This window comes from Anomaloglossus baeobatrachus, chromosome 5 (genome assembly GCF_048569485.1).
Source record: "Anomaloglossus baeobatrachus isolate aAnoBae1 chromosome 5, aAnoBae1.hap1, whole genome shotgun sequence".
Lineage (NCBI taxonomy): Eukaryota > Metazoa > Chordata > Amphibia > Anura > Aromobatidae > Anomaloglossus > Anomaloglossus baeobatrachus.
In genome coordinates this window covers 595,423,892-595,437,103 of record NC_134357.1, presented here as the reverse complement: position 1 = coordinate 595,437,103, position 13,212 = coordinate 595,423,892, and the positions used below count along the sequence as shown (strand labels likewise).

Sequence of the window (13,212 nt, the reverse complement as noted above, 5' to 3'; positions counted from 1 at the left end):
CACAGGAGAGGATTAGATACACAGCTCAGCAGACAGTATCACACAGGAGAGGATTAGATACACAGCTCAGCAGACTGCTAGTATCACACAGGAGAGGATTAGATACACATCTCAACAGACAGTATCACACAGGAGAGGATTAGATACACAGCTCAGCAGACAGTATCACACAGGAGAGGATTAGATACACGGCTCAGCAGACAGTATCATACAGGACAGGATTAGATACAGGTCAGCAGACAGTATCACACAGGAGAGGATTAGATACATGGCTCAGCAGACAGTATCACACAGGAGAGGATTAGATACCCAGCTCAGTACACAGTATCACACAGGATAGCATTATATACACAGCTCAGCAGACAGTATCACACAGGATAGCATTATATACACAGCTCAGCAGACAGTATCACACAGGACGGTATTAGATACAGCTCAGCAGACAGTATCACACAGGAGAGGATTAGATACACTTCTCAGCAGACAGTATCACACAGAACGGTATTAGATACACAGCTGAGCATACAGTATCACACAGGAGAAGATTAGATACACAGCTCAGCAGACAGTATCACACAGGAAAGGATTAGATACACAGCTCAGCAGACAGTATCACACAGGAGAGGATTAGATACACAGCTGAGCAGACAGTATCACACAGGATGGGATTAGATACACAGCTCAGCAGACAGTGTCACACAGGATAGGATTAGATACAGTACAGCAGACCGTATCACACAGGAGAGGTTTAGATACACAGCTGAGCAGACAGTATCACACAGGACGGGATTAGATACAGTACAGCAGACCGTATCACACAGGAGAGGTTTACATACACAGCTGAGCAGACAGTATCACACAGGACGGGATTAGATACACAGCTCAGCAGACAGTATCACACAGGAGAAGTTTAGATACACAGCTGAGCAGACAGTATCACACAGGACGGGATTAGATACAGTACAGCAGACAGTATCACACAGGAGAGGATTAGATACACAGCTCAGCAGACAGTATCACACAGGAGAGGTTTAGATACATAGCTGAGCAGACAGTATCACACAGGACGGGATTAGATACAGTACAGCAGACCGTATCAAACTGAGGTGACAGTGCTGCCATGTTGGTGATTTGGTTGTTGGGCCCCTGTGTCCCCCTCGGCTGGATTGTAGCCCCTCTAATGACGTGTTTCTTTTTTCTTTCTCTCTGTGGTGGTCTCCTGGCGGCAGAATACACAGTGAGTATGGACCTTGGATTTATGTGTTTGGGGGAGGGGTGAGTGGCTTGCACACAATATGGCCGCCTTCTCAGCGTACTGGTCTGGTGCCCTTTATAGTGTCAGGGTGTGGACCCCCCAGTGACACTGAACCCTATAGACCTCTACTAGTGACTGTCGCCTCCTGATGATGGATTCCCGGGAATGGTCCGCCAGTGACTCTGAACCCCATAGACCTCTACTAGTGAATGTCGCCTCCTGATGATGGATCCTCGGGGGTGGTCTACCAGTGACTCTGAACCCCATAGACCTCTACTAGTGAATGTCGCCTCCTGATGAGGGATCCTCGGAGGTGGTCTACCAGTGACTCTGAACCCCATAGACCTCTACTAGTGACTGTCGCCTCCTGATGATGGATCCTCAGGGGTGGTCCACCAGTGACACTGAAGCCCATAGACCTCTACTAGTGACTGTCGCCTCCTGATGATGGATCCTCGGGGGTGGTCTACCAGTGACACTGAACCCTATAGACCTCTACTAGTGACTGTCACCTCCTGATGAGGGATCCTAGGAGGTGGTCTACCAGTGACTCTGAACCCCATAGACCTCTACTAGTGACTGTCGCCTCCTGATGAGGGATCCTCGGGGGTGGTCCACCAGTGACACTGAACCCCATAGACCTCTACTAGTGACTGTCGCCTCCTGATGATGGATCCTCGGGGTGGTCCACCAGTGACACTGAACCCCATAGACCTCTACTAGTGACTGTCGCCTCCTGATGAGGGATCCTAGGAGGTGGTCCACCAGTGACACTGAACCCCATAGACCTCTACTAGTGACTGTCGCCTCCTGATGAGGGATCCTAGGAGGTGGTCCACCAGTGACACTGAACCCTATAGACCTCTACTAGTGACTGGCGCCTCCTGATGAGGGATCCTCGGGGGTGGTCCACCAGTGACACTGAACCCCATAGACCTCTACTAGTGACTGTCGCCTCCTGTTGATGGATCCTCAGGGGTGGTCCACCAGGGACTGTGAACCCCATAGACCTCTATTAGTGACTGTCGCCTCCTGTTGATGGATCCTCGGGGGTGGTCCACCAGTGACACTGAACCCCATAGACCTCTACTAGTGACTGTTGCCTCCTGTTGATGGATCCTCAGGGGTGGTCCAACAGGGACTCTGAACCCCATAGACCTGTGTTAGTGACTGTTGCCTCCTGATGATGGATCCTCAGGGTTGGGCCATCTGTACTCTTCACACTTAAATGGAAGCTTCACCTAAACAATGAAGATCAGGATTATCTGGACCTGATGAGGGAGAGAGGCTGGATTCCTGCCAGACAGACGCTTGTTGTGGGTGACGCTGGTGGCGGCCATATTGGTTGTTATGTATGTCAGGTATGAGGCAGCTGAACAGGACGATATGAGCGGCATGGTTGGCGGACGTCACAAAGACGTGTATTTATGAGGGGGAATGTTGTGATTTTAGGGGGAGACGCTCTGTAAATCAGTGGCTAACAAAGGAAACGTCAGGAGAAGATGTCTGAAGATGGTTGCCTAGCAACCAGATAAAAATCCCTACTTTTTATATCTTGTGCTATGACGTATCCCTGAGACCTAAAAATACATTTTTCGTGACCCTTCAGCTTCTGCAACGGGAAGAGAGAAAACATTTTTCCTTGTAAAACTTGCAGCGTCGGCGGCTTCAGCGTCATCCAATATGGCCGCCTACTTCCAAAATCACGGCTGTGAATGACAACCTGTAATTGGCTCTTAGTGATGTCACCAACATCACTCACTCCAATCAGAACCTGCAACAACACAACTGCTTTTGTTAAAAATAAAGGGAAAGAAACAAATCAAGACATCATTAACGATTGTAAAATCTAGTGATCTAATGATCAGATCCTTCTCCCGAGGAGCTGACAATGTAGTAATATAATGACCAGACCCTTCCCCCGAGGAGCTGACCATGTAGTGATATAATGACCAGACCCTTCCCCCGAGGAGCTGACCATGTAGTGATATAATGACCAGACCCTTCCCCCGAGGAGCTGACCATGTAGTGATATAATGACCAGACCCTTCCCTCGAGGAGCTGACCATGTAGTGATATAATGACCAGACCCTTCCCTCGAGGAGCTGACCATGTAGTAATATAATGACCAGACCCTTCCCCCGAGGAGCTGACCATGTAGTGATATAATGACCAGACTCTTCCCTCGAGGAGCTGACAATGTAGTGATATAATGACCAGACCCTTCCCTCGAGGAGCTGACCATGTAGTGATATAATGACCAGACTCTTCCTTCGAGGAGCTGACCATGTAGTGATATAATGACCAGACTCTTCCCTCGAGGAGCTGACCATGTAGTGATATAATGACCAGACTCTTCCTTCGAGGAGCTGACCATGTAGTAATATAATGACCAGACCCTTCCCCCGATGAGCTGATAATGTATTGATATAATGACTAGACCCTTCCCCCGAGGAGCTGACAATGTGGTGATATAATGACCAGACCCTTCCCCCGAGGAGCTGACAATGTAGTGATATAATGACCAGACCCTTCCCTCGAGGAGCTGACCATGTAGTGATATAATGACCAGATTCTTCCCTCGAGGAGCTGACCATGTAGTGATATAATGACCAGACCCTTCCCCCAAGGAGCTGACCATGTAGTGATATAATGACCAGACCCTTCCCCCAAGGAGCTGACCATGTAGTGATATAATGACCAGACCCTTCCCCCGAGGAGCTGACAATGTAGTGATATAATGACCAGACCCTTCCCTCGAGGAGCTGACCATGTAGTGATATAATGACCAGACTCTTCCATCGAGGAGCTGACCATGTAGTGATATAATGACCAGACTCTTCCCTCGAGGAGCTGACCATGTAGTGATATAATGACCAGACTCTTCCTTCGAGGAGCTGACCATGTAGTAATATAATGACCAGACCCTTCCCCCGATGAGCTGATAGTGTATTGATATAATGACTAGACCCTTCCCCCGAGGAGCTGACAATATAGTGATATAATGACCAGACCCTTCCCTCGAGGAGCTGACAATGTGGTGATATAATGACCAGACTCTTTCCCCGAGGAGCTGACAATGTAGTGATATAATGACCAGACCCATCCCCTGAGGAGCTGACAATGTAGTGATATAATGACCAGACCCTTCCCCCGAGGAGCTGACAATGTGGTGATATAATGACCAGACTCTTCCCCCAAGGATCTGACAATGTAGTGATAATCATCAGATCCTTCTCCCGATTTGCTGATAACATAGAGATATAATGATCAAACCCATACCTCGTGGAGCTGACAATGTAGTGATATGATGATCAGATCCTTCCCCGAAGAGCTGACAACGCAGTGATATAATTATCAGACCCTTTCTCTGACGAACTGAAAATGTAGTGATATAATGATCAGATCCTTCTCCCAAGGAGTTGACAATATAGTGATACAATGACCAAATTCTTCCCTGGAGGAGCTGACACCATAGTGATCTAATCACCAGATCCATCCCCCAAGGAGTCTGACAATGTAGTGATCTAATGACCAGACCCATCCCCCAAGGAGCTGGTAATGTAGTCATATAATAAGACCCTTCCCCCAAGGATCTGACCGTATAGTGATATAATGATTAAAGCCATCTCCCGAGGAGCTGACAATATAGTGATATAATGATCAGACCCTTCCCCCGAGGAGCTGACAGCACAGAGACATAATGATCAGCTCCATCCTCTGAGGAGCTGATAATGTCGTGATCTAATGATCAGACCCTTCCCCCGAGGAACTGACAATGTAGTGATATAATGATTAAACCTGTCCCCCGAAGGCTGACAATGTAGTGATATAATGATCAGACCCTTCTTCTGAGGAGATGACAATGTACTGATATAATGATCAGATCCTTACCCCGAAGAGCTGACAGCATAGAGATTTAATGATCATATCCTTCTCCCAAGGAGCTGACAACATAGTGATATAATGATTAGACCCTTCCCCTGAGGAGTTGACAATGTAGTGATATAATGACCAGATCCTTCCTCTAAGGAGCTGACAACATAGTGATCTAATGTTCAAACACATCCCCCAAGGAACCTGACAATGTAGTGATCTAATGACTAGACCCCTCCCCCAAGGAGCTGGTAATGTAGTGATATAATGATTGGACCCTTCCCCCGAGGAGCTGACAGCACAGAGATATAATGATCAGCTCCATTTTCTGAGGAACTGACAATGTAGTGATATAAGGATCAGACCCTTCCCCTGAGGAGCTGACAATATAGGGATATAATAATCAGCCCCTTTCCCCGTGAAGGTGGCAACATAGTGATATGATCAGATCCTTCCCCCAAGGAGCTAAGAGTGCAGTGATATAATAATCAGACCCTTCCCCTGAGAAGCTACAACTGTAGTGATTTAATGATCAGACTCTTCTCCTGAGGAGCGGACTGTAGGGATATAGAAGCTGACAATGTAAGGATATAATGATCAGACCCTTCCTCTGAGGAGCCAGGATGGATTTGTAGATTGGATGACTTGTTAACACTTTCATACCCCTACTGCTGGGGGAGTACACACCATACACTGACGTCTAGCTCAGCAGGGGAGAGTTCATCCTTTCTGATTTCTAGCGAAGTAGGGGAGGGATTATCTCTTCTGATTTCTAGCTCCTCAGGGAAGAGGCTATCCCTTCTGATTTCTAGCTCTGCAGAGGAGTTGTTATCCCTTCTGATTTCTAGCTCTGCAGGGGAGGGGTTATCCCTCTGTTTTCTAGCTTAGGAGGGGAGGGATTATCCGTTTTGATTTCTAGCTCAGCAGGGGAGGGGTTATCCCCTCTGTTTTCTAGCTCAGCAGGTGAGGGGTTACCCCTTCTGATTTCTAGCTCAACAGGGGAGGGGGTTATCTCTTCCGATTTCTAGCTCAGCAGGTGAGGGGTTATACCTTCTGATTTCTAGCTCAGCAGGGGAGGGATTATCTCTTCTGATTGCTAGCTTTGCAGGGGAGGTGTTATCCCTTCTGATTTCTAGCTCTGCAGGGGAGGGATTATCTCTTCCGATTGCTAGCTCTGCAGGGGAGGTGTTATCTCTTCCGATTTCTAGCTGCAGGTGAGGGGTTACCCCTTCTGATTTCTAGCTCAGCAGGGGAGGGATTATCTCTTCCGATTGCTAGCTCTGCAGGGGAGGTGTTATCCCTTCTGATTTCTAGCTCTGCAGGGGAGGGATTATCTCTTCCGATTGCTAGCTCTGCAGGGGAGGTGTTATCTCTTCCGATTTCTAGCTGCAGGTGAGGGGTTACCCCTTCTGATTTCTAGCTAGGCAGGTGAGGGGCTTATCTCTTCCGATTGCTAGCTCTGCAGGGGAGGTGTTATCCCTTCTGATTTCTAGCTCTGCAGGGGAGGGGTTATCCCTCTGTTTTCTAGCTTAGGAGGGGAGGGGTTATCCCCTCTGTTTTCTAGCTCAGCAGGGGTGGAGTTATCTCTTCCGATTTCTAGCTCTGCAGGGGTGGAGTTCTCTTCCAATATAACACCCCTGAAGACCACACATCTGGCAGGGACTCTTACACCCTTTTGGAGTCCTCCGAAGTGTATGTTTGGCTGCTGGCCAGTATGGTGGGATTGCCATTTAACTCTTTCTTTGCCGCATTGAGATTATTTATTTTTCATTTTTTTCAGTGTTCATTCCTTCCTAAATTCTCCATACACATAGAGACGAAGTACGAGGACAATAAAGGGAGTAACGATGATGTGAGTATGAAGGTGAAGCCTCCTGAGATGTGAAAGGACACAATCCCGCTCCCCAGGTCCCACATTTGGTTGTCTTGGCATAAATTTCCATGACAACGGTTAACCCTTTAGTAAACCACAGAAACAAAACATATGTTCTGTTCAAACCTATGGGAGACTGAAGGTGTTACTGTGCTGCCCTCTAGTGGCGAGCCAGGAAGTTGCTGCGCTCAGTTACCCGGTCTCTTCTTTTTGCAGATATTTCACAATGAGCTGAAGGACCTGGAGCGCGAGGTCTGCTTCATCGATATCGCCTGCGATGAGGTGCCGGAGAGATACTACAAGGAGTCGGAGGTGAGTGGTCTGTGAGCTCTTATAATTAGTGATGAGCGAGCATGCTTGTCACTACTCGGTACTCGCACGAGTATCGCTGTACTCGGGCTGCTCGGCGGGGACCGAGTAATCTCGCGATACTCGTGCTGTACTCGTGGTCTTCATTTCTGCATGTTGGCGCTCTTTTGAGAGCCAGCCCTCATGCAGGGATTGGCTGGCAGACCACTGCAATGCCACAGCCCTGTTAGTTGTGGAATTGCAGTGATTGGCCGGCCCGCACAGCGTGACCGAGCCTTTATATCGGCCGGCGCGCTGTGCTCTGCTCACAGCTATTCAGACAGTCAGTGTAGGGAGAGTGTCGCTGCTTCAGGGAAAGCTTTGCGGCCCTTTATAGCTATTTCCGTAGCAGGGCTGCAAACAGTGTGACCAGAAGTCCTTCTCAGGACTATTCTAGTTGTATACAGGCAGGGTATAGCCAGGTCGGAGTACAGTAGCAGAGTCCTTCTCAGGACTATTGTTGCTATATACAGGCAGGGTATAGCCAGGTCGGAATACAGGCTAGTGACCAGAAGAGTCCTTGTCAGGACTATTGTAGCAGTATACAGGCAGGCAGGCAGGCAGGGTAGTGGTGACCGTATACCAGCCTTCATCATATCTGGGGCTGGTGTACACAGTGTAAAACAGTCCAGATAGTGTCAGACTTCTCAGTAATTGTCGCTCCTAAAAACCAGTTAGGTTCTTATTGCGTCCGTGCTTGCATTTAAAAACAGCACGTGTGTGGCAGTCGGTGGCAGCGTACAGGTGCGCGTTTTGCACAAACTATTATATAACGCACAAGTCTAGTGTATAATACACGTCAGTCAGCAGTGTCTGATAGTGTCAGACTTCTCAGTAATTGTCGCTCCTAAAAACCAGTTAGGTTCTTATTGCGTCCGTGCTTGCATTTAAAAACAGCACGTGTGTGGCAGTCGGTGGCAGCGTCAGGCTCCATATTGTCCCTGGATAGAGACGTGCATGATGGCCTGTAAACATGAAGTGCCCATTGTAAGGAAGTGGGTCTATTGTAGTATAGCCCTTTGGCAGGGCAGCCAAAAATTGGGAGGCTCCACGTTGTCCCTGGGTAGAGACGTGCATGAGGGCCTCAAAACATTGTTCCCGTTGCAAAGGAGCGGGTCTCCTGTCGTTGTAATGCCCATTCAGAAAGAATGGGCGAAAAAATTTACCACTGGGGGTATACCTGAAACAACGGCTTAACTATTGTAACGGTCACCATGATGGCGCATGAGGAGAAGGAGGAGCAGTCCAGCGATTAGCCAAAGTCCAGAAGTGTGTACCCATGGGTGAGTGGAGGTACATGGCAAATTCCCGTTACAAACTTTAAATTCCGCTGTAATTTGCTGTTGGTGTGTGTGGTGAAGTCTGGCCCAATCCAACCCTTGTTCATCTTGATTAGAGTCAGCCTGTCAGCATTTACAGTTGACAGGCGGGTGCGTTTATCTGTAATGATTCCACCTGCGGCACTAAAAACACGCTCTGACAAAACGCTAGCGGCAGGGCAGGCCAGGACTTCCAAGGCGTAGAGAGCCAATTCATGCCACGTGTCCAGCTTGGATACACATTAATTGTAAGGCACAGAGGAATGTCGGAGTACTGTTGTTCGATCTGCAAGGTACTCCTTCAGCATCTGGGCAAACTTAGGATTTCTTGTGGCACTACCCCTCACCTCAGGGGCTGTGGTATGTGAGGGGCTGAGAAAACTGTCCCACATCTTAAAGACTGTTCCCCTACCTCTGGCGGATTGGACTTGTGCCCCTCTCGGCTGTACGCCTTGGTTGTCCACTGATTCCTGACCTATGCCGCTAGCGTTTTGTGAGGGGAATGCTTTGCCTACTTCCGTGACTATGGCCTTCTGGAACTGCTGCATTTTGCCTGACCTCTTCGCCTCGGGAATAAGAGACATAAAGTTGTCCTTTTAGCGTGGGTCTAACAGTGTTACCAACCAGTAATGATTGTCGGCCAAGATGTTCTTAACGCGAGGGTCACGAGACAGACAGCTTACCATAAAGTCAGCCATGTGTGCCAGACTCTTAACAGCCATCACTTCAGTATCCTGACCAACACGATGACTGAACATGCTGTCCTCCTCCTCCTCCTCATCTACCCTGTCCTCTGGCCAGCCACGCTGAACCGAGGATATGACTGCATGTCATATCCTCAATTTGGCCGGAGAGTTGCTCCATGTCTTCATCCTCCTCCTCGTCATAGTCCTCCACTGCACGTTGTGATGAGACGAGGCTGGGCTGTGTGTTATCATCACCCACACCCACTACTGTTTCTTGCTCAAACTCATCGCGCTCCGCCTGCAATGCATCATGGTTGTTTTTTGAGCAGAGACCATTTTAGAAGGCAGAGAAGCGGTATGGTGACGCTAATAATGTCGTCATCGCCGCTCACCATCTTGGTGGAGTCCTCAAAGTTTTGGCGGATGGTGCATAGGTCGGACATCCCTCTCCACTCCTCAGGTGTTATGTGTGGAGTTTGACCCATTTCCCGACTGTCACAAACCACCGGGGGGGTCACTCAGAAATCCCCCGCGCTGGCTACCAGTACGTCACAATCGGGGGGTAACAAGTGGGGGTCACCCCTCCTTTATACCTCCCGACCGACAGACAGAGCACGTGACGCGCTCTCTAGCGCCCCTCTTATAGTCAGGCCAATTATGGAATTGCCCGACAATAAGCAAGGAGGCCGCTATACTACTTATGCCGATTATTGAAGGGTCCCCGGTGAGAGTAGGGTATATATTCCCCCGACCTCCGCGGGCGGAATATATAAAACCTCCCCGAATCTCACTGGCCTCCCCACAATAATCCTTGGCACAACTCGCTGCCACCAACCGCTTCACGGTAACTATTAGCCGAACACACAGACGTGGGATTCAAGATCGAGATAACAGAACAGCCCAAGATTAATTATATAATTTAATCAGCCTAAAGCACACTAGAAACTACAATATATACAATAGGGAATCTACAGAATATACAGTTATGTCAGAGTACAGTTACAGTCAAAGCATGGGTTACAAACAGGCATACACAGTTCCAGCAGTTACCTTGTTGCGTCTGGCCACAGGGGGGCGCTGTAGACCAGGTTTCCAGGAACTCCCACAGATGTTTCCTGCACGTGCCCCCAGCGAGAAGAACCTTGGAAAATGGCCGAAGCAGGGTTATCAACCTGGGCAAATCCAGGTCTCCTCCTACCTTAGTGACCTCACGGGGAAGCACTGCCACTCCCCCTGCATGGATCAGAATTATCCAGAAAAGGGGATTTTGGCCATAACTGTGCCTGGGAGCGTCGTAGACGGACGCCAATGCTCTCATTGTGACAGTTATGAATTTAGCTGCAGAACGAGGGGACTCATGACCTGTCTACGAGTTCCCATATGGCTGATATCACGTTTGGTGTGTTTCCCAATGTCCTACTTCCATAAAAAGGGTGTGCCAGCATCGTCCACATGCGGAGACACCATTGTTATGGTTGCCATATTTATCGGAGATATGGCTTGCGAGATATGAACCATTTTTTACTGGAGTCGTTCTGTCTGGCTATTTCCATAGCCTTGCTAACTAGCTAGCAGCTCCTACTACAGGGTGACGGCAGGGAGTCATCCTGTATCCATTGTCCTAAAGCCACCTAATTTCCATATCACAGGACATGGCCATGGCTTTGTTGCTAAACCAGTTGTGTGAAGGGAAGGGGGTAGTGACACCAGGAGAGGGCTTCCTGACATGACTTGAATGTCATGATTTATCGTCATATCTCCGGATTTACCTCACACCTCCCCCCTTTTGAGGGCGCTAGGGGGCAGCACACTCCGGTGTTCCCCCGTGCGCCCGTCCGCGACCTCTCCTTGTCGGGACAGCCCGTCTGCGTTACCGTGGTCACGGCCCCTTTTGTGGCGAATGGTGAAGTTGTATTGCTGGAGCGCAAGGCTCCATCGCAACAATCGCCCATTCGTCCCAGAGACGGTGTGCAACCAGCTGAGGGGATTGTGGTCCGTCTCCACGATGAAGTGGCGCCCGTATAGATAGGGTTGCAGACGCTGCAGGGCCCACACTATGGCCAGGCACTCCTTCTCCATTGTAGAATAGGCCACTTCCCTTGGTAACAGCTTCCTGCTCAGGTACAAGACTGGGTGCTCTTGGCTCGCAGAGTCCACCTGGCTGAGCACCGCACCGAGGCCGAAGTCACTGGCGTCGGTCTGTACTACAAACGGCCGCGTGAAGTCGGCTGCCTGTAGCACGGGCGGGCTGGACAGGGCGTCCTTTAGGGCCCGGAAGGCTGTCTCGCAGTCCACTGTCCAATCGACTGCAGAGGGCAGCTTCTTCTTGGTGAGGTCCGTCAAGGGCTTTGCCAGGCTACTATAGCATGGAACAAACCTCCTATAGTACCCAGCGGTCCCCAAGAAGGACATCACCTGCTTCTTGGTCCTGGGGGTGGGCCAGGATGCGATGGCCTCCACTTTCTCAGGCTCGGGCTTCAGCGTTCCCCCACCTACCCGGTGACCGAGGTACTGGACCTCGCTCATGGCCAGCTGACACTTTCCCGGCTTGATGGTCAAACCTGCCCGGTGGATCCGCCTGAGCACCTGTGCTAGATGCTCTAGGTGGTCCTCCCAGGTGGGACTGAAGACGGCAATGTCATCCAGGTACGCGGCCGCGTACCCTTCAAGTCCCTTGAGCAGGGTGTTGACCATCCGCTGGAAAGTGGCAGGGGCATTCCTCATCCCGAATGGCATCACCGTGGACTCGTACAGTCCAAATGGGGTAATAAAGGCAGAGCGTTCCCTGGCCTTGCGAGTCAGGGGGATCTGCCAATATCCCCGGCTCAGGTCCATGATGGTCAGGTACTGAGCCCCGGCCAACTGATCGAGCAGGTCATCGATGCGTGGCATTGGGTACGCATCGGCGACCGTGACAGCATTGAGCCCCCTGTAGTCCACGCAGAACCGAGTGGTTCGGTCCTTCTTAGGGACGAGGACTACAGGCGAGGCCCAAGCGCTGTTGGATGCCTGGATCACCCCCAGCTCCAGCATCTCGTCAATCTCCTGGCGCATGTGTTGCTGCACCTCCAGGGAGACCCGATATGCTGAACGCCGGATCGGGGGATGATCCCCAGTGTCCACGTGATGGACAGCCAAGTCAGTCCTTCCGGGCTGGTTGGTAAACAACCCCCGGAAGGGGTGTAGGGTGGCCCACAGCTGGGACCGTTGGTCCTCCAAGAGCTGGTGGCCAACCTCCACATCCTCAATGGATCCGCCTGCCCTAACCTGGGCTAGCATATCCAAGAGGGTTTCCGCTTCTCCCTCCTCGGGCAGGTTGCACACGGGGAGCGCACATGCCTCCCGCTCATGATGTGCCTTCATCATGTTCACATGGAAGGGCTTCCGCCTTCCACGGGCAGGGTCCAGGGTGACCAGGTACGTCACAGGGTTGAGCTGCTGGTACACGAGGTATGGGCCTTCCCAGGCTGCCTGAAGCTTGTCCTGTGGTACGGGGACCAGTACCCACACCTCTTGACCCACTTGGTAGGTCCTCTCACAAGCGTTCTGGTCGTACCAACGCTTCTGATCGGCCTGGGCTTGAGCCATATTGTCGTGTACCAGTTGCGTCAAGGCCTGCATTTTGTCCCGGAAGCGCATGACATACTCGATAACCGACACTCCAGGGGTGGCCAAATCCCCTTCCCAAGCCTCTTTCACCAGAGCCAGGGGGCCCCGCACACGTCGCCCGTACAGGAGCTCAAACGGTGAGAATCCTGTTGAGGCCTGTGGAACCTCCCGGTAAGCAAATAACAGGTGTGGGAGATACCGCTCCCAGTCACGCCCATGGGAGTCGACCAACATCTTAAGCATCTG

At 50.5% G+C, this 13,212-nt stretch overlaps 1 protein-coding gene across 1 annotated transcript in view; it reads left to right on the top strand.

The window, feature by feature from the left end:
- The window catches only part of PITPNC1 (phosphatidylinositol transfer protein cytoplasmic 1), a 107,196-nt gene that overhangs the window by 44,993 nt on the left and 48,991 nt on the right, over nucleotides 1–13,212 (top strand). The window contains exons 4-6 of the mRNA XM_075351502.1: nucleotides 1,230–1,237; nucleotides 6,912–6,983; nucleotides 7,221–7,316. Coding sequence (XP_075207617.1) covers nucleotides 1,230–1,237; nucleotides 6,912–6,983; nucleotides 7,221–7,316 — 176 coding nt within the window. The remainder of the gene's footprint in view (nucleotides 1–1,229; nucleotides 1,238–6,911; nucleotides 6,984–7,220; nucleotides 7,317–13,212) is intronic.